The sequence below is a fragment of the Perna viridis genome, chromosome 7 (assembly GCF_037379345.1).
Source record: "Perna viridis isolate PV_CMFRI_1.1 ecotype Kerala chromosome 7, ASM3737934v1, whole genome shotgun sequence".
Lineage (NCBI taxonomy): Eukaryota > Metazoa > Mollusca > Bivalvia > Mytilida > Mytilidae > Perna > Perna viridis.
Window position 1 is genome coordinate 37,458,754 of NC_142451.1, and position 20,157 is coordinate 37,478,910.

The window sequence follows — 20,157 nt, forward strand, 5'->3', positions numbered from 1 at the left end:
TAGCTCCTTGGCACTTTACTGGCTTCCAAACAACAAGTGGTCTTTATTACGAAAACACCAGACTCTCACCATTTACTACTCCGGAGTTCTACTTTGACTTATAAATGAAAGAACAGATCACTTATGTCTGCTCTCATCTCAATATTTTTTCCAGACAGTGCCTACTTTGACAACGAGTCGTACGAAGTATTCATACCAACCGCGTGGATACCTCTTCTGGATACCAATGAACTTAATGGTGGAATGGAGGTAAGTGGGGTGTCCGAGAAGTTGCAATGCAAGGAATGAAGCCTCGGTGTTTTACGTATTTTTAAATTTGGAATACTGCAAGATTTCATAGATAGGGTAGATAAAATATGATATTATTCGGGGTCAGACAAGTCTGACTACTGGGTTCGTGAATACCCTCGGGGACCTCAGGTCCACCAGCAGTAGTATCGATCCAGTGGTTCTTAAATATACTATGTTGAGTATTTTTTTGCGAGTATTGAGTCCGCAAATTCTTATACATGGTGAAAGTGACACTGTTCCATTACGTGTAGACACTAAGTAAATGTATTTGAAGTCCTGTTACTATTACATTACTGACTGAAGATAGCATACGTTTCAAATTCTTTTAGTATCTGATAAAAAACTAAATAAATGAAAACCACGGCTAAAACAATATCTCAAAAACACAAACCAGCCTAGAAAGCAAACTGTTACTTCTAAAAAAACTGAATAAATATTATACAGTCTCTAGGGTAGGGTAAGTCTTTGTTATATTTGAATCATCTGCAAGTAAGTATTACTTAAAGCTTATTAAGTCTACATATTCTAATATACTTTCACATAACGATAATCATTTCTGTATTCAGATCTGTACTTTTTAGAAAATCATACATTCATCTCCCACTAAAATCATCCCAATGCAACCAAATCAAGAATGATAACTCTTATAATGTGCTAATTTCATGTACAAGAATAATTAATGGCACCAAGCTTATAGCAGTAATCAAAAGAATGTAGTCCAGGGACAAAGACCAGACAGGGAAAACAGACAAACACAACAAAGATCATTAAGTAACTAAAGTAATTAGATACAATGTAACAAAAGTAAATGAGCAACTCGGACTCCACTAAAACAGAGAGCATGGACTAGGTGCGACCATAAAACTTCTGTAGTGACTTTATAACCCTGTTCCAGAAACCTGCTACTTAATATTACAATATTTACAGATGGTAAAGAAAGCTCATTTAAAAGGAAGAGTAGCCAACCACCAGTGTTGCTATGGGAACACTTGGTATGTTATGATGGAGGAAGGAGAGATGGAAAAGTCACTGGGTTTGTTTTATAAGTCCTTTTCATTCACGGAATCTTCTGTTAATTCGGACAGAACACCTACATGGCAAAATAAGCCTCCTTTGTGCGCATGCTTACATAATGTACGTTATGTAGGAAATAAGATATTAATTAAGGTATATCCTATGTAGTGTAATGTAGTAGTCAGCCGAGAAACAGATTAATATCTCTATTATATATATTAGTTGAATTAACGGTATACACCTGGTGGCATACATTTGGTGAAGCTTCCGTCTACCATGTCGACGCACTTGACCTTTTAGTGTATGCAATTTAACTATAGTGCGAGATAATTACATACATACATGTATGTGTTTTCTTTAACTCTTCCAGTCTAAAACTCTTGTTTATTAATCTGCATGTGATATGAAAATTATCTAGCATCCGTGGTGTATCTAAACTGTATAATAGTAATGCAGACCATGCTTGAGTTTCATAACTACTTTACTGTAGTTCATTTTTTTTTTAAGATGTTGATTTTGAACATGATACAGAAAAATGTGTGATCCCGTATGGAGGAATGGTCCTTTTTAACAACTTAACACCTCATCGTAGGTTCGTTTGTTTATTAGCTTCTTTGTTGAGTTTTAAGTACGGAAACACTAAAATGTATCACAACCTAGCGTAAAATGTGAAAGGGGAGGCAATGGACTCTGAAAAAAAGCCATATGATATTTTGATATTGAATTTCTCTGGGAATGTGTTCTCTTTCTTACATAGACTTTTATATAACGTAAATCCAATGTTTAACAAACCTTGTTGATATGACAATCCAACTCATGAACTGTATCGATTATAATACTTTAATCAACCCACATTTTACCCTTAGAATAAGATATAATGGAAATAAACAGAACAACAGAGAATAACAAAACAAAAAAAGAGCAAGTAATAAAAACGAAAACGCATGATGAAACGATACTTGAATTCGCGATCGTTTCTAAAATCGAATTGTTATATTCTACGAGGACACTATTCGCGATTGTTTATTTCTGTTTTTGCGTTACAGGTCTTAATGCGAAAAAAGCGAAAAATAACCTGCCGTGAAAATTTCACGGTTTACAGTCAGGGTTTGGTCTTAAAGTCTTGTACTACTTTAAATTAGTTTTTTTTTTATATAAAAAGTTCGTTGAATTGCTTACTTTGGAAACTCATAATGAAGAGTCAATATAATTATATTTTAAAGCCTACCGAATATTTCTGATGACGTACGTTGGAGCCTAGATTTACGATGGCAGAAACCAAATGCTCCGTATGGGTTATGGAACCTAAAACACGGAGTCGTTATGCGGTCATCTAAGGACCCAAATTTGAAACCGGACTGGGAATCTTTTTGTGCTATCGACAGGAATCATGTACAAAAAGAATCAGTAAAGGACGTTATAGAGGTAAATGGATCGACGCCATATTTGTATTCTTCTGCAATGCTGCCTCATTTGTTGTCTCCTGCAGCCTCCAAGTTAAATTTAGTAGCGTCGATTTACATCTGCTAAATTTAAGGTGTTTACGGCAATCACAATTTAATATTTTAAAAATCAAGGCCTCTAAGTATCACTAAGTACATGTGGTTGACCGCAATTCAGTATACTTCCCGGTCACTGCACTGTCCGGTGTCTAATGCAGACTTCTAAATCCGATTTTCTGAGCATGGGTTAAGAATTATTAAACTGTAAATGGAAAATGAACTTACAATCAATCGGAACTCCTCAGCCTTCCTATTTACACAATTTTTTTCAATCGTAACTACTCAGCCATTTCCGTTACACTAGAAAAATAACATCAAATGCAGAATAGAGAATTTCTTCTTGAAAAAAATTGCTGGCATTGTAGTCATACGCGAATCAAAGTAGTTCTATCCTCTAGGTGGCGATAAAAATTTAGTTGGATAGCGCTAGAAATAAAGAACAACTCTTCCAAGAATTTTTCTAAGAAAAATTAAAGTGAACGTAAAAAATTCAACCATTTTAACTATAATTTTAGAATCGAATCGGTCAAATTCCAGACAGATCCATCCCCTAGGATACAAGAGCGCAATTATTTGTAATGCATTTTCCATAGGGTACCTATGTAGTTTGAAAATTAATTTCAAGAAAACAACACAAATTAGCAGAAAATGAGTTTCTGTTCCTAAAACTAGAAAAGCATACTTTTTATTTGCACAAAAAAAAAGTACATGGTCATGCGGCAAAAGTTGACCTAAATTTCAGTTGTTATGGACTCTTGAAAATTCAGCACAAAATACACTGCAAAAAAAATGAAGCACCTAGATTTCATTTATGAGAAATCATTTCAACCCTATAACATTTTATTAATTATTACCAAAATAAAATCAATCATAAATGGGTAAGCTTTGAAATGAAAATAAATTTCAAGCCATATCCAACCAATCAGGTACCACCTTGTATTCAGTACTCAGTACCATGTTGGGGTAAAAAAGTTCCCGGTAGAATGTAAACAAATAATTGCGCATTTGTATCCCCTAGTGTCTCTTAGGTTTCTTTTTTGTGTAACTAGAAAGGCTGAGGTGTTCCGATTGACAATTTTTTCGTGCAACGGAAATGTCAGAGTAGTTCCGAATGGCGTGACAATCCGCCCGGTTTAATAGTGTTATTGCAAAATTGCATATACTTGTATGTGTATACATTGCGTTGTCAGAGATTTATAAAGAACATTATGCATATGTGTTACTATGGCCAAGTAAAACAAAAGTTCCGTGTTAGTCATAAAATTATATGACATAATATCCCTACGCCTTGAAAAAGTTATGCAACATCACGCTGTTCATATACATCGAAATTGCATGTTCCATCTGAATATATGGTAACAAACATGCATTGCATTACAGGTACAGGATGATGAATTTGATACAACTATACAGGGTCCCTGGATGAAGAAATGGGAAATTGTTCATATGAATCCACATACAGAGAAACACGAAAAAATTGAACGGACAAAAAGCTAGTGTTCGCGTTGAACAGGAAGTGTTATACGTGTGTAGGATTGACCTAAGAATATTCCAGTGATATGTTTAAATGAACACATAGAATTGTACCCGATTTTTTTAATAAAACACAAGTATAAAGGAAACTTGTGCATGATCATGGTGATAGCTCAATGACTTTATGCTTTATCATTTCATTTTGTATATCAGAGATGAGCGAGAAATAAAAAAAAATGGTCATGATGATATCTAAATGAGAATATACATGTATATGCCTTTTCATTTCTTATTTCATATTAGAGAAGAGTGTGCTATTTATTATTTTCAGTTAAAAAACAAATGATGATAGCTAAACGAGTGTATATGTACCTTATAACTTCTTGTTTCATAGCAATTCGTTTTAGTTAAAAATGGCCATGGTGATAGACCCAAGGGCAGTCAATATGTACAAAAGCAAATATTGCATAATGATTTTTATGATCCTATAATTATATATATTAACCTTTCTAGTAACCATTCTTGAATTGTATTGACTGGCTATTTCTAATGCTGGTAGATTTGGTGGTATTGTCACGTTTCAATATGTTATGAGCTAGCTTTCAATCAAGCTTTGGAATTTTTAATCGACAACATATTTGTCCAGTGTGGTGGACGTGTTTTTCAACAAACGGTCGGCATTCCAATGGGAGCAAATTGTGCTCCTTTACTTGCTGACCTATTTCTTCACTCTTATGAGGCTGACTTTATAGCTGATTTGATACATCGCATCTACCCAAAAGAACTTGAGATAAAGGATACTACAGATATTGTGAAGTCAGCCTCATATCTTGACCTACACTTAGAAATCGATGGTAAAGGAAAACTATTGACCAAACTTTACGACAAACGTGATGACTTTTCATTCAGAATTGTCAGCTTTCCTTTCATCTGTGGCAACATTTCTTCGGCTCCTGCATATGGAGTGTTCATATCACAACTCATACGTTATGCAAGCGCTTGCCGAAACTACGCAGACTTTTTTGTATCGCGCTAGAAGTCTAACAAATAGGCTTCTGGAACAGAGTTATGTTGCTACAAGATTGAAGTCATCACTACAGAAGTTTTTATGGTCGTCATCATGAACTCGTGGATCGTTATGATGTATCCATCAGCACCATGAAAACTGATTTAACGGGTCATAGTTTGCCTTTCCTCTTTTGTCTACCCCGGACTTGACTTTTTATGAGGAACTCGGCGGGTGTTTCTAGAAAAGCAGAGGACGCTTACCCTGCCGGTGCGCCTGGTCCATGCTCCCAGTTTTTAGTGGAGTCTGAGTTACTCATTTACTTTTGTTACTTTGTATGTATGATTTTAGTTACTTTATGTTCTTTGTTGTGTGTGTCTGTTTTGCATGTCTGGTATTTTTCCTTGGATTACATTCTTTTGATTACTGCTATAACCTTGGTTCCCTTGATTACTCTTTCAACTATTCCAAGCGTATATATATTGAGGAATTTCATGAAGAAAGTTGGATATTTTTTGAGTGAGTTTTATAGTATGTTTGTTTTTTGTTGTAGTTCATTTTTTACCTAACATTAAAGAGGGCCTTATAAAACTAGTTAAACCCAACCGCAGATTTCATGCGCATGTCCACAGTCAGGAGATGTTGTTCATAACTCTGTATTTGTGTCGTTATTTTACTTTTTAGTTTATTTTGAAAAGGGAAGTGTCATTTTGTTACTGTGGATTTTATTACCTTTTCAGAGCTTACTTAAAAGTTGTGTTTACACTTGTTGAAAACCTTTAGGTGATCTCTGAAAGTATTTACTATTTTGTATTAAGGTTACACGCTGGTGCATTTATTGTGTTTCACCATATCTATATATATTTTATTACTCAAACACCATAGTACCATGGTACAGACAACAAATTCAATACAATTTACATAGATAAATAATATGCATAAGTAGTTAATTAGTGTACATGTATTGGAAGAAATAGTTTTAAGTCACATTCATGATGAATTTCTATATATACATAATTTTTGAGAACTACCCTGGAGACAACTTCTATGTAATTTGTCGTCTAAGTTTACATAAATTGTTGAGAACAGAAGGTGATGAGCTATTCGTCAAAGCTTTAAATTTAATAATATTTGGTCTCTCAACACTTTTTTTCGGCGAGAAGAATTTTTCTGTCACTATCAAACGATGTGCACTTAAACACATAATGGAACTCATCCTCAATGTCTTCCGAATAACATAAATGACATTTTCTATTTATTCTTTTTTTTCGTTTCTAATACACCACCTCTTACTGCCATAATAGGTGTGTTATACCACTAAGTGGGTTACATAGTGAAAGGGGTGTCCGTCCATCCGTCCGTACTTCCATCCGTTACGCAGAGGATACCCATCTCTTATCTGTAACTCCTCCTACACCACTAAATGGTATATAATTAAACGTTCACAGCAAAATTGTTTTATTACGAAGATAAAAAAAACACATTTGGTTTCCTTATTATGAATTGCAATTTAATTATATAATAAATGTTTCAAAAAACCAAATAACATTTCCACATATGCTTCATTTAGCATGTTTGTTAAAAAACACCATTAAAAAGTCGTTTTACCTGAATTAATAATATAAATTTGAATATTAATATCTTTCCAGTCAGTAAAAATGTTTATCCGAGCTGGGATCTGTTGAGCACATTTATTGTGAAGACTGTCTGTGTTTACTTCTTAATACCAGTTGTGACTCCCGCCGAAACACAATGGCGTGCTCCATCTACAAACAGAATCTGACCGGAAATGAAAGAAGCTTCGTCGGAGGCTAAAAATGATACAGCTGAAGCGACATCTTCAGGAACTCCTACCCGACCAAGGGGATGTTTAGCTGCTTGTGCTTCTAGAAACTGAAATTTAAAATGAATGTTTGAATATATCAAAATTTGATTAAACCCACATTCCAAAAGAGTATAAAATGGTATGATGAAAATTCCCAAATTCTAGTAATTTTAGCATAATTCACGAAAATGTGTTACTAAAATTTGGAATGGTATTCAGGTACTGATTTTAACCAAACCTTAATATTAAAAAGTTAACAGAAACTTAGAAGAAGGTTTTCTTATAATCATGTAAAGGGCACAGAAAACTGATGAAATAAAAAATTAGTGAAATACCTGAGCAGGTACTTATTCAAAGAAACTTCATACTTTTAAATCATGAAATAAGTATAAAAATATATATTTTTAGAAATACATCAAAATCTAAATATTTTGTTACCTGCCTATATATTGTAGCTCTTATTTGTATTAATGTTTATGTTTATTATGTAATAATTGTCTGTATGAATACTTTTAGTTGTTTAGATATAGTTTTTCACATCTTAAATATAATAACTTAAGGAGGTAGACCTAAGGTAAGGGACACGACTCTTACCTATCATCGGTAGTTTGTATTCACCATATTACAATAATCTCATGTAAGCATCAAAGTAACTTGGACTGATTTCATTCTGTTTCAAAGGAAACCTTGAAAGGCTTTGGTGAAATTGACTATGATACAAACATATCACTGATTTCAAGAGTTATGTCCCTTACCCTAGGTCTACTTCCTTAAATCAGGCGGCAGATCGACCTAAACTGTAAAGAAAGGTAATCTATAAATTCTATAGTTTCTGTCTTTTTTTGTTAGACATTTCCATAACTTTCGAGTATCAGCCGGGAAGTTTTGTGATACAGTCTAGTTTTGTCTAAAGTCACGTTATTTATGTCCTAAATTGACGTCATTTTTAGGGATTTGAACAACGTATCTAAAGTCATGCATTACTGTAAATTTTGTAAGATGATGCCATAAAAATAGAGGCGTGGAAATAAATTAAATGCAAATCAATGACCATAATAGGTGGACTTGACGTAACATTGTTAAAAGTGGTTTTTCTTCAATGCGTTAGTTATTTAGTGATCCATACGGGAGGATCCTAAGCCTGTAATTCCCTTTTTAATGGAAAAAGTTTTCTTGTGAAACAGGTATGATTGCAATGAAGAAGAAAAACAAGACAATATTTTAGGCTTTACTTTGAACACTTTTGAACAAAAATTGTTACCTTTTCATAAACTTCGTCATCTTTGTAACCTCTTTCACCTCTCCTGGCAATGCTTGACACAATCGTTCCAGGGCTACAATATTTCGGCAGATTAAAACAAAAACAAAACCAAACATACAAAATTAAATAAAATACGCAGAATTTAAATAAAATGCTAGAAACAGAAAAAGTAAAACAGACACTGAGACGATACGTAAAAGGAAACTAACTAGAATAATACAAAAATACATATTATACATATATTCAGTAAACAGTAAAAACATCCACAAAAGCACATGCAATAATAAAACTAGAACTATCCTAAAGGAACTAATATCAAAAGCAACTATTGATATAAGAATGCAGAAGCTTGCCTTTGCATGGTTTAGTAGATATATCAGTATACTGGTCTGACACTGCATCAACGAGTAAAGACAAATGTATTGTCAGAAAGCAAGCCGATATTGTTAAAGCTTTTAGTCATACATGTATCTTAAAAAATATACATAAAATATTTCTGACAATTTTCACATTTCAAAATAGTGATCTAACTTTAAAACTGCATAAAGCCATCAAGCAAAAATGTAATTTTAATTAGTCAACCTTATGTCTTCTTATATTTTCTTCAGTTTGCTCCAGTGTGTTAGATCTTAAAAGATTTCATAACCCTTCGAAATCCGAAGCAATGGTAAGACTTATACTGCTACCACACTCTCCAGAGAAGAGATTGTGGAAAACCATAAATCTGTGCTATCCTCTTGGCCTGTCTACCAAGGACGATGATTGTGATTCACCGTCTATGTACTGGATTCCTAAACGCCAAAAGAATCCATACAAACAACATTACATAGCTGGATCTGCAAAATGTACCACCAAACCTCTTTAAAAACTTTTAACTTCTATACTCACAGCTGTCAAATAGGGTCTGCAGTCCTTCCCCAACACTTGTTACTCCCGTAGTGGTATTAATTCAATGTGGATCCTAAAAAATTCGGAAGATCTTTTATAGACAATCAGTCCAAGACTATTATCAGAATATAATACATTAAGACCTATGATTTTTCAACACTGTATACTTCTATTTCCCATACTCAGTTAAAATCCCGACTTAAAAACGGTATTACGTCGTTGTTTAAAAAAAAACCAAGCATTCTGACACTATTGCTGATGCAATACAGTGTCCCCTTTCGGCCTTTGAACTCATTGCCTTTATGAGATTTTTTTTTATATATGTGAACTATCAATGGATGGTGTTATTTTTTAACAATCAAGAGAAAATAACTCTTGAACAGCAAAAGAAAATTCCATCAAAATCAAACCTGAGCTTCATTTTACAGTAGATAATAACATTTTTTGCATTACAGAAAGCTGCATAAAGACATTCTCATTCTATCAACTGGAAAGTTGAAAAAAACTTCGTTATTATGAATTAAAGGGCAAATAACTCTATAATGACAGCAGCAATTTGCATCAAAATGATGAAACATAAAATTTCTGTAATTTTCTTTGTCAAAGGGCCATAAGTTCCATATAAACCATTTTGCCGCAATAATATTTAAATTTAATTTGTAACTTGTCATGATAAGACTAGCTAAGAAATATGAAATCAATTGGATGAGGCATTACAAAGAAAAGTCTGGAAAACATAAAATTTTATGAAATTTTCTATGTCCAAGGGACACAACTTCTATAAAAATCATTCAACCGTAACACCATTCGACCTTAAATTGTAACTAGTCATGATAAGACAATATACCAAATATGAAATCAGTTGGATGGGGCATTACAAAAAAAGTTCAGAAAACATAAAATTTCATGAAATTTTCTATGTCCAAGGGCCATAACTTCTGTAAAAATCGTTCAACCGTAACGTCATTCGAACTTAACTTGTAACTTGTCATGATAAGACTATATACCAAATATGAAATCAATTGGATCAGGCATTACAAAAAAAGTCCGAAAAACCAAGTGTGACTGACGGACGGACGGAGTGCAAACCTAAGTCCCCTTCGGCATTTGCCGAAAGGGAACAAAAAAAGATGGTACACCTAGATACAAATATATAGTTCTTGGTAGAGATTCCTCATACGTTGTAAGAAATAATTCCAAATCATCTTCCAAATATACAGAAGAAGATGTTTACAAATTGCTGGAATTTTTAATCGACAACATATTTATCAATTGTGGTGGACGTGTTTTTCAACAAACGGTCGGCATTCAAATGGGAACCAATTGTGCTCCTCTACTTGCTGATCCATTCCTTCACTCTTATGAGGCTGACTTTATAGCTGATCTGATCAGATCAGAAAGAAAGAATATCGTTTAGCTACATCCTTTAATCTCAGTTTCCACTATAAAGATGACGTATTATTTTTAAACAATCCTAATTTTGGGGATTTGATACATCGCATCTACCTCAAAGAACTTGAGATAAAGGATACTACAGACACTGTGAAATCAGCCTCATATCTTGACCTACACTTAGAAATCGATGGTAAAGGAAAACTATTGACCAAACTTTATGACAAACGTGATGACTTTTCATTCAGAATTGTCATCTTTCCTTTCATCTGTGGCAACATCCCTTCAGCACCTGCGTATGGAGTGTTCATATCACAACTCATACGTTATGCAAGCGCTTGCCGAAACTATGCAGACTTTTTTGTATCGCGCTAGAAGTCTAACAAATAGGCTTCTGGAACAGAGTTATGTTGCTACAAGATTGAAGTCATCACTACAGAAGTTTTATGGTCGTCATCATGAACTCGTGGATCGTTATGGTGTACCCATCTGCACCATGAAAACTGATTTGTTCAACGTGTCTTAGTTAAATTTCCTTTCCTCTTTTGTCTACCACGTACTTGACTTTTTTATGAGCAACTCGGCGGGTGTTTCTAGAAAAGCAGAGCACACCTGGTCCATGCTCCCAGTTTTTAGTGGAGTCCGAGTTGCTCATTTGCTTTTGTTAATTTGTATCTATGATTTTAGTTACTTTATGTTCTTTGTTGTGTATGTCTGTTTTCCATGTCTGGTATTTGTCCCTGGATTACATTCTTTTGATTACTGCTATAACCTTATTTCCCTTGATTACTCTTTCATAAATAGAGCAGCAAAGAGAAGACGATATTGGAGAAAACTTTAAAAAAAAAGAGATGCTTAAAATCTCACTAGTATTCGTTACTGATATCTTGTTCTGGAAGGAATAGTAAATTAACCTTTCTCTAACTGTTAACAGTTTTATCAATTTTGTTTTTTAAAGTGTAAATATATGTGAAAATTCCATGACATATAATACTTAATCAGGATGTTCAATTTATATTCAGGTCGATCGACTTCAAACACTGAACATTAAAGTTAAACTTACTTGACAGCATTCACCCTTACACCATATGGTGCCATTTCTGTTAACAAAAAAAAAAAAAAACAAATACGAAACAAAGGCTTTTAAATTATTTAAATTAGCTTTTAAATCAGTAATGGGTGCAGATGTTGTGCATGTCATATTTAATATGCATTGGCTGATCTCGTTTACATGTTTTTTTAAATGAATTTTCTTCTTTTTTTGTGTTAATTTGTTTGGTAATTTATGTGTTTATTGTGTACAATTGTTGAGTCATGTTTTAAGATGCGATCTAAATGTGAAAATAGGAGGTGTTAATACAGGACATGAGTTGGTTATAGGAAAAGAAGGTCTCGGAGAGATGAATGGAAATGGCAAATGTTTACAGACTTATGTACCTTTAACAGCTTGGTAATTGGTGGAAGTGTATTCCCAAACAAAATAATACAAAATTAACATGGGTATCACCAGATCACCATACAGAAAATCAGATAGATCACATTTGTATTAGTAGCACCTTCCGGGGCTCACTAGTAGATGTTAAAAATAAAAGAGGGGCTGACGTTGGATCAGATCATCACCTACTACATTTGTATTTGGTTAAATTAAATTGGAGTTCAAAGATTACCTAAACATGGATACGAAAACCTGCAATAATTATAACACCGACCTACTCAGAGATAGAAACATCAAACAGGAATAACATCTATAACATTATAATCGCTATCAAGCACTCTCAGATCTTCCCACTTTAAACACCCTTCCTCAGATCAAGGATAGAAAAGTTTGTAAAGCAGCTTTAAACACACGTAAAACTAGGGCAGCAAAAGTATCAGCTCAACAACAGTACAACGAGAAACACAAAGAGGTAAAAAGAGCAGTAAGGAAAGACCGAAAGAACTTTATTGACAACTTAGCCAAGGAAGCAGAAGAAGCAGCAGGCAAAAGAAGTATGAGGGACGTGTACAACATTACAAAAAAAAGGAAGGACGCAGCCTGACGGATAAAAAGGCACACCTGGATAAATGGAAAGAACACTATGAAGAACTATTTAATCGTCCAATGCCAACAGACCCTCCAGACATTACACCAAAACCCCTCTAAACATCAACGATAACAGACCAACTGAACAGGAGATTAGAAGAGCCATTAAGCTATTAAAGAATGGGAATCAGCAGGTCCAGACGGCATTCCTGCAAAGTCCATCAAAGCAGACACAAACATATCCGTGGATCTGCTTGGTAAAATCTGGGATGAAAAAATGTACCAGCTGAATGGAAACATGGATATCATAAAGCTACCAAAGAAAGGGGATCTAGGAGAATGCAAAAACTGGAGAGGAATTACCTTACTTTCTATTCCAAGTAAAATTCTAAACAGAATATTGCTGGAAAGAATGAAGTCGGCTGTTGACATATGTCTCCGCGATGAGCGAGCTGGTTTTAGGCAAAATAGATCTTGTACAGACCAAATAACCATACTAAAATAATCATTGAACAGTCTTTAGAGTGGAACTCATCACTGTGGATTTCGAAAAGGCTTTTGACAGCATTGATAGATCATCATTTTGGAAACTACTACAACATCATGGTATTCCAGAAAAACTTATGAAAATAATTAGATCGGCATATGAACCAAGCACATGCCAAGTTATTCACAAAAACACACCTACTGAACCTTCCAACATATTAACAGGAGTGCACTAGGGATGCCTACTATCACCCTTCCTCTTTTTGTTGGCAGTAAACTGGGTATTGAAAACAACTACATATTCACTACTCTGAGGTATACAGTGGACTTTTTCAAAAACATCTCGAAGACCTGGACTTTGCAGACGATATGACCCTCCTATCACACAGATATAAAGACCTTACAACATTATCAACATTGTAACAACAGGGTAAAAAGAATGGACTCTAAATCTGGGCAAAACAAAGACTATGCAGATATATGAGAAAAACATAGCAAAATGTAGGCTAAATGAAGAAGAACTAGAAGATGTAGATATATTTACATACCTGGGTAGTATTGTGAGCAATGATGGTGGTACAGACAAAGACATGAAATGCCGTATTGGAAAAGCAACAAAAACAAAAGCAACAACACACAGGTTCAAACATTTACCAACAGATGTTTGAGAAGCTGAAGATCAAATGGCAAGATAAGATTACAAATGGAGAAATATGGCAAAGGACGAACCAACTTCCTATGGAAAACAGAATGTTAGAAAAATAGGTTTTCGACAGAGTTATTTGCCCTTGAAATGTTCACTTTCAATACATTTCAATGAAATTATATCTCAATTTACCAAAAAGATATGAAAATATTGCCTTTTTCCTTGATTCTGGTGGTGCAAATAGACCAATTAAACTTTCAAAATGATGTTTTTTTTCCATACCATCATTCTTACAGAGACTGATACACGGCATATTTATCGTTCTTGTTGCTTTTGATACAGTTACCCCATTTTTCACTTAAAGTGAAGGGATTGCTTTAACATGTTGCCATGCAAAAGAAACATAGTAAAGTTTTATTTTTAAGATCAACATTCCCTAAATTTATTAACCAACCATATGCTAATGATTACACGGTTTAATTTTCAACCAGGCTGCCAAATGAAACTTTCCACCCCACTCTATCCCCATTTTTCCAATGAAAATCGTTCCATTCGTATTGCCTTCAGGTACGTCAGAATTCTTTACCTACCAAGAGCCAGACACTGCGTAAACATGTCCATTGCGGCTTTACTCATGCAATACACAGTCACTCCTCCCATCTATAGAAAAAAAAACAAACCTATATAATAGGGGCACGCCACGTACATTAATGTAACGGAAACCCTACCGTGTTCAGTCCGCCCGTCCGACCCACAACGAATCTTCTTAGACATTCATGATAGAGTTTAGATATTTGACATGAGTAGCTCAGGCACCTAAAATGTTGCGTACTATAAATTGATGACATTTGATCTAATACCCCCTTCACAAACTCGAATCTTTCATACGAATCCTTACGAATAATCAATTTCTCGTCGGCATTCGTAAATAAGTCTTAGGCAGCAACCATTTGATTTTTTGGTGGGGCTATGGATTTTTTTTTTTGAAAAAAAAGTTTGTTGCTGGAAAATGTGGCAAAAAAATAATTTGACTATTCACTGGAAAGGAAAACAAGTTTGTGTGCTGTTTATGTGAAAGGTAGCTATGCAGTAGGGAGATGACAAGAAAGATCGTTTTTAATATGGATGATAATTATTTGTTTTTGAATGGCCCTGAAAAAAAAATAAATGTTAGTTTTGCTCAAGGGAAAAAGTTTGTTTCAGAAAAAAATCCATAGCCCCTCCATCTGGAATTAAATGGTTGCTGCCATCACAACTCTTAAAAACTCGAAGACTTTCGCAAAAGATGAAATATTTTGACATGTCAAAAACTTTAATACGAAAGTCCCCGAATCTTTTTTGCAATATTCTAAATAGCTCGCAAACCACTCTTAACCATTCGTAAGGCACCGTTAATGGATCGCAATAATCTGTAAAGCATTCGCATGAACTGTTTGGTGTGATATTTTCTATGACTGTTTTACGGTTCATTTACGAATATTTGTAAATCACTCGTTATTCGTAAATAATCATCGTAAAAGCTTGGACCAAATCGTAACAATAGTGCATTGGTTTTGCAATCATTCTTAACAATTTGGTATGCATTCGTAAATTGCTCGAATTTAATCGTAATGAATCGTGAATTGCTATCGTAAACGCGTCGCATTCATACTTTGTAAATCGTGAAGTGATCGTTCATATTCGTAATCTTTTTTTTTTATTACCAATCGTTATCACTTCAGGTGCGGATCCAGACGCTTTGAAAAGGAGGGGTGCCAGCCCGGGTTCCTCAGAAAAGAAAACGGGGGTGCTAAGACAATATTTACCAATTTCGTCCATTTTTCACATGAAAATGAAAAGTTTTCCTATAAAAAGAGGAAGTGCTAACCACCTGCAACCCCTGGATCCACTATTGCAGTAGTAAAAGTGTCGTTCTTAATTCGCAAGGATTCGTGTAAGAGTCTTGTGAATTTGGAGATTCGTAAGGATTCATAAGAAAGATTAGAGCATGTATGTGAAAGGTGTATTATGCTTTGACCTTAATTTTTTTTTTACAAAATTGGAAATTGGAAATTGTAATATACGTAGCCTGCTAGGATGATACCGTTTGACCTGAATTTTGAATTCAAGTATAATTCAAGTGCTTATTAACAACGCCCAGTTCAGGGAAGGTTTTTGATAATTGGCTTTGTGCATTGTCATCAGGTTGCGTATTATAAAGTCCCTGTTGACATTAATTAATAACACAATCAGAGGTCTACTTATTAAACATGACTGTGCTGTCGGTTTTTCAATTTGTAATCACCAGAATCCATATTATTTGTAGGTATTTTGAAACAAGCACGGACAGCCCAACCCCGTTAACATTGCACCGACATTTATGACCTGCTTACCGGCCTGTTTCCACAAATACTTGATACGTTGACTATATTCCCTGAAGAAAATAAAATATTTCATACATGTAATTACAGGTACATTAGAGGGCACAAATCGAGTAGGCTTCAACATGGAGTACAGCTCAATCAAGAAAACAGGTTATTAGAAAATTTGGCCATAAAGAAATGGGGAAAAAATTGGGAATTTGAACACTTTTATATGAAGGGAATGTATTGTTCCCTATTGTTTATAAAGAACTAACACTTGTTTTTTTTGAGGGGGGGGAGGGTGCGAGGATGAAACATGAAATAAAAAGGTAGGCTCCAAATTTTCCTTAAATGAAAAAGCAGGACAGGCCATAAAGGAAAAGTATAAAATAAAAAGGTAGGATATATTATTGCCCTAATATTCCTCATATTTTATTGTTTATAATTAAAAAAGCCAGGACATATAATATCAAAATATAACCCCCCCCCCCCCCAAAAAAAAAAAAAAAAGAAAAAGAAAAAGAAAAAAAGTTAATTGTTGCTCTCAAACAGACGAAATCTTAATTATGACGAGTTTGAAAAACACGAAATACAGAGTAGATTATTTCACATTTGAATAAATTAAGCTCTTATTGGGAAATTGATCAGAATCTGACTTTTCAGTCACACAACTCTCAGGTCGCCAATGGGATATATATAAAAGGCTAAGACAAAGGATGAGCACAGAGGTACCTTTAGTCTTCTTTAAATGTTCCAAAGCCGCCTTTGTCAGCATGAAATGTGACTTCATATTAGTTTCCATCATTTCGTCATATTCTTCTTCAGATGTGTTACAAGTCTCGAGATAATGGACCATGCCTGCATTGTTTACCTATAATGAACATCATTTTGAAATGAGATACATGTATCCTATAATCAAATTGTATACACAAATGTACTCCACCAATGCTAGAGGTCCCCTTGCAAGTTATTGTTTGATTTGGTGCCATTCTATGGCGCTAGGACCTAAGGTGTTGGAAAATGCAGGTACGGAATTCTAACTCTCATATTGTAAAAGCAATTCTGACAAATTAACACCTCGCAATTAAAAACACACGTTAAAACAGACACTTCTGTTTAATATATGTTGTATTAATTTTTCATTTAAAGACGTGAAAAGGGTCGATCTAAATGTTTATTTCAGACTATAGTCAAATTTCACGTAAAATTTGGATTAACCTCAATGTAAATCTCATCTCTTCCTCATAAATATTCTGTGTAATTTCTCGTGCAATTTTGATTACACTGACTGTGTACTGCTCGTGATTTTTACTTGGAATACATATTGTAATCCAAATTTCCAAAAGTATGGAACTATACTTTTAATTTCCCATCAATATTTCGTGTTTTAATAAAAAAAAAGTTCAAACTATGCCTACTGTGTTGTTTCCCAGAAAAGTCCCAATCATGAAAATAATAGGTCATATCATTTGAAAGTTTAATTGTCTCTACTCTTACCAAAACATCGAGGCGGCCAAATTTGTCCAGGACTGCAGATAAAAGTTTTGTTCTCAACTCTGAATTGTTGATATCGCCTATAATGGAACCAACCTGAAATGAATTTGAAAACCATATTTTACTACTGTAAAGGAAAGGATTGATTGATTGTTGATGTTTAACCCCCAAGTAGCAATATTTCAGCCATACCCAGGCGATGAACATGAAATGAATGATAAAATGGACAAGAAATGAAAAGTGGGAACACAATTAAGGATAATAGGGTCGGCGAATTCTGATTGCCACTGGAAATATGGGGACAGGTAGGGTTGGGCAATTTAGTCTCCTGCGGCGGAGCGCAAAGGTTCCTACTTCTATCGAATACCACAGCATGGTTCTTAAACGTGCGAGAATTGTGACATCTTTTTCAACACGGTGCACCACTATGGTTTGTGGTCAGGTTTATCATATACTGGCCTGACGACCCCAACATGTAGCATGCCAGTGGTACCCCATTTCACCACCTGGCGTACAAAAGCCAGTTGCTCGGTGGGCAGAGCGCCCTAGCCCCGACCAGGGTTCTGAGCACTATTTGGTCGCCTTGCACGACAAGCTTAGCACTACTGTGGGCCTATTATATTGACACCCGGACCTGCACGGGACTTAATGAATGGAGAAAACAAAGAAACAAATATACCCAAGTCAGTGAGATTATTTATAGCCATTTACAATATATAAGTGTATGAAGAATGTAAAGTATCTATATCCTAAGCCCCGTGTAAAAAACACACACACAATAACATACTGCAACTGGTGGACCGTTCTTATTCCTTGCACATAAGAAAGAGCATATAACAGTAACACAGACTGTGTAGTGTAGCACCTTTGATATCAGGGTATTTATGAATTCGTATATATATGTCATCGTATCGGTACGAGTGAAATGGGAAATCAATTGATGAATTGAAAAAAAAAAGAATTTTAAACCTACACTCTCTCTCGGTAGACCGGCCTGTGTACACTTATCAACGGTCTTTTGTAAATTATCCTCACTCCGTCCTGTGAGAAACAGTTTTGCCCCTTTCTTGGCAAAATGAATAGCAGTTCCTTCACCGATACCGGCACTGGCACCTGAAAAAATGAAATGTCATCTTCAGTTCATAGCGTGGTTTAATTCAACTTTGGATATTTTGTGGTTATGACATAGCTGTCAAATTTAAGTTGCAAATTCAGTCGAGTTATGAATAAAAATTACTTGCGGATGTGCGGAACGATTTTAAAACCGGTTCTTTTTAACCATTCGCCGCAAAAGATGCTAATTGAAACGAGCTGGCGGTTCTCTAGAAGTTAAATGGGTTTTCTCGTTAGTGCAACTGCAATAATAGTACAACTGACTGTTAATATTAAATTTACCTGTAATTACAATGACTTTGTCTTTCCAATTAGCCATTCTTGTTTGATGGAGACGATTAAACAGACCTCTTAATATTAGACGGTGTCGGTTTAAATATCAGCACAACCGTTTTATCCGGATATGAGATTGTAATATTTACACAACTGGTTCAAAATAAATAAGTTAAATACGTCTACTATTTGTACAATACTTGTATTTAGTGTTACATGTAAGCATTCATACGAGAACATTTTATTTTTTTTATTGTTCTGTTGTGCAATTAAGTTTCTACCAACCGGATCATAATGAATACGTTAAGTACACAAAATGATGCACTATTGGACACGATGCAAATTTGAAAAAAATGGCCCGGATTTTATAAGTGATATCGAAGTTTACAATTTTCATTTGTTTTTTTTAAAAAAATGTGTTGCTTTGGTTTTACTTCACACGTTCTAGACGTATTATTATCTGTTGGAGGTTCTAGGTCTCCGGTTCAGCATTTTAGATTTGGTTCTACAATTTATCATAGGTCTCATACATATGTGAGAAACTCTTGTGTATTTTGGGGTATTATCTAGTTCATCAAATTATAATTGCAACTAAAAGTCACACGAATGAAAAGTCTGAAAAAATACACTTAATGCCTCTACACATTTGTGGCCCCGTGCAGGTCTGGGTGTCAAAAGAATAGGCCTGCAGCAGCGCTAAGCTTTTCGTGAAAGGCGACTAAATAGTGATCAGAACCCTAGCCGAGGGCAAGGGCGCTCTGCCCACAGAGCAACTGGGTTGTGTGCCCCAGGTGGTGGAATGGGGTACCCCTGGTGTGTTACATGCTGGGGTTGTCAGGCTATAATAAGGGAAACCTGACCGCAAACCATAGTGGTGCACCGTGTTGGGAAAGATGCCACGTTCCTTGCACGTTAAAGAACCCTACTGTGGTATTCTCCCGGATTAGGAACCATAGAGCTCTAAGGATCTATTTTACCTTCAAAGGCTTTGTTTGTTTTTGTTTTTGTTTTCATTGTTTCCAATTGCAAAATTTACCATTCACATGTTTCAACAACTATTCAAGTTATTGTACTAGTAGGGGTAAACACAGTGGCAGAGACCTCAGTGTAATTGAATTTAATTACAGG

The 20,157-nt window shown here is 34.9% G+C and overlaps 3 protein-coding genes across 4 annotated transcripts in view; 2 read left to right on the forward strand and 1 right to left on the reverse strand.

Moving 5' to 3' along the window:
* Positions 1-91: 91 nt before the first annotated feature.
* Positions 92-4,565, forward strand: LOC148612552 (uncharacterized). Its single transcript, XM_088594115.1, has 5 exons — positions 92-249; positions 1,219-1,324; positions 1,813-1,897; positions 2,529-2,730; positions 4,188-4,565. The coding sequence occupies exons 1-5, from the start codon at positions 124-126 to the stop codon at positions 4,302-4,304; spliced, it is 636 nt and encodes a 211-aa protein (XP_088450241.1). The 5' UTR covers positions 92-123; the 3' UTR covers positions 4,305-4,565.
* A 2,162-nt stretch (positions 4,566-6,727) lies between these two features.
* LOC148612553 (uncharacterized) lies at positions 6,728-19,172 on the reverse strand. Of its 2 annotated transcripts, XM_088594113.1 has the most exons (9): positions 19,039-19,171; positions 18,617-18,756; positions 17,647-17,739; positions 16,882-17,020; positions 16,180-16,220; positions 14,398-14,467; positions 11,716-11,752; positions 8,373-8,445; positions 6,728-7,179 (listed from the first exon to the last, which is right to left on the reverse strand). In XM_088594113.1, the coding sequence occupies exons 1-9, from the start codon at positions 19,073-19,075 to the stop codon at positions 7,000-7,002; spliced, it is 810 nt and encodes a 269-aa protein (XP_088450239.1). In that variant the 5' UTR covers positions 19,076-19,171; the 3' UTR covers positions 6,728-6,999. The 2 variants fall into 2 exon arrangements, with proteins under 2 accessions (XP_088450239.1, XP_088450240.1); XM_088594114.1 differs by lacking the exons at positions 6,728-7,179; positions 8,373-8,445 and adding an exon at positions 8,452-9,163 and having other exon boundaries at positions 19,039-19,172.
* LOC148612554 (U4/U6 small nuclear ribonucleoprotein Prp4-like) overlaps positions 18,945-20,157 on the forward strand; it is a 31,053-nt gene continuing 29,840 nt past the window's right edge. Inside the window, exon 1 of the mRNA XM_088594112.1 lies at positions 18,945-18,988. The gene's annotated coding sequence lies outside the window, so the exon portion shown is untranslated. The remainder of the gene's footprint in view (positions 18,989-20,157) is intronic.

Coding starts and splice junctions, on each gene's coding strand:
- LOC148612553 (XM_088594113.1), bottom strand. CDS start 19,075: ATGGCTAATTGGAAAGACAAAGTCATTGTAATTACAG. Junction 17,740..18,616: donor CCGGTCTACCGAGAGAGAGT/GTAGGTTTAAAA, acceptor AATTCATTTCAG/GTTGGTTCCATTATAGGCGA. Junction 11,753..14,397: donor TACGCAGTGTCTGGCTCTTG/GTAGGTAAAGAA, acceptor TTTTGTTAACAG/AAATGGCACCATATGGTGTA.
- LOC148612552 (XM_088594115.1), top strand. CDS start 124: ATGTCTGCTCTCATCTCAATATTTTTTCCAGACAGTGCCTACTTTGAC. Junction 1,325..1,812: donor AGAGATGGAAAAGTCACTGG/GTTTGTTTTATA, acceptor TTTTTTTTTAAG/ATGTTGATTTTGAACATGAT. Junction 2,731..4,187: donor CAGTAAAGGACGTTATAGAG/GTAAATGGATCG, acceptor ATTGCATTACAG/GTACAGGATGATGAATTTGA.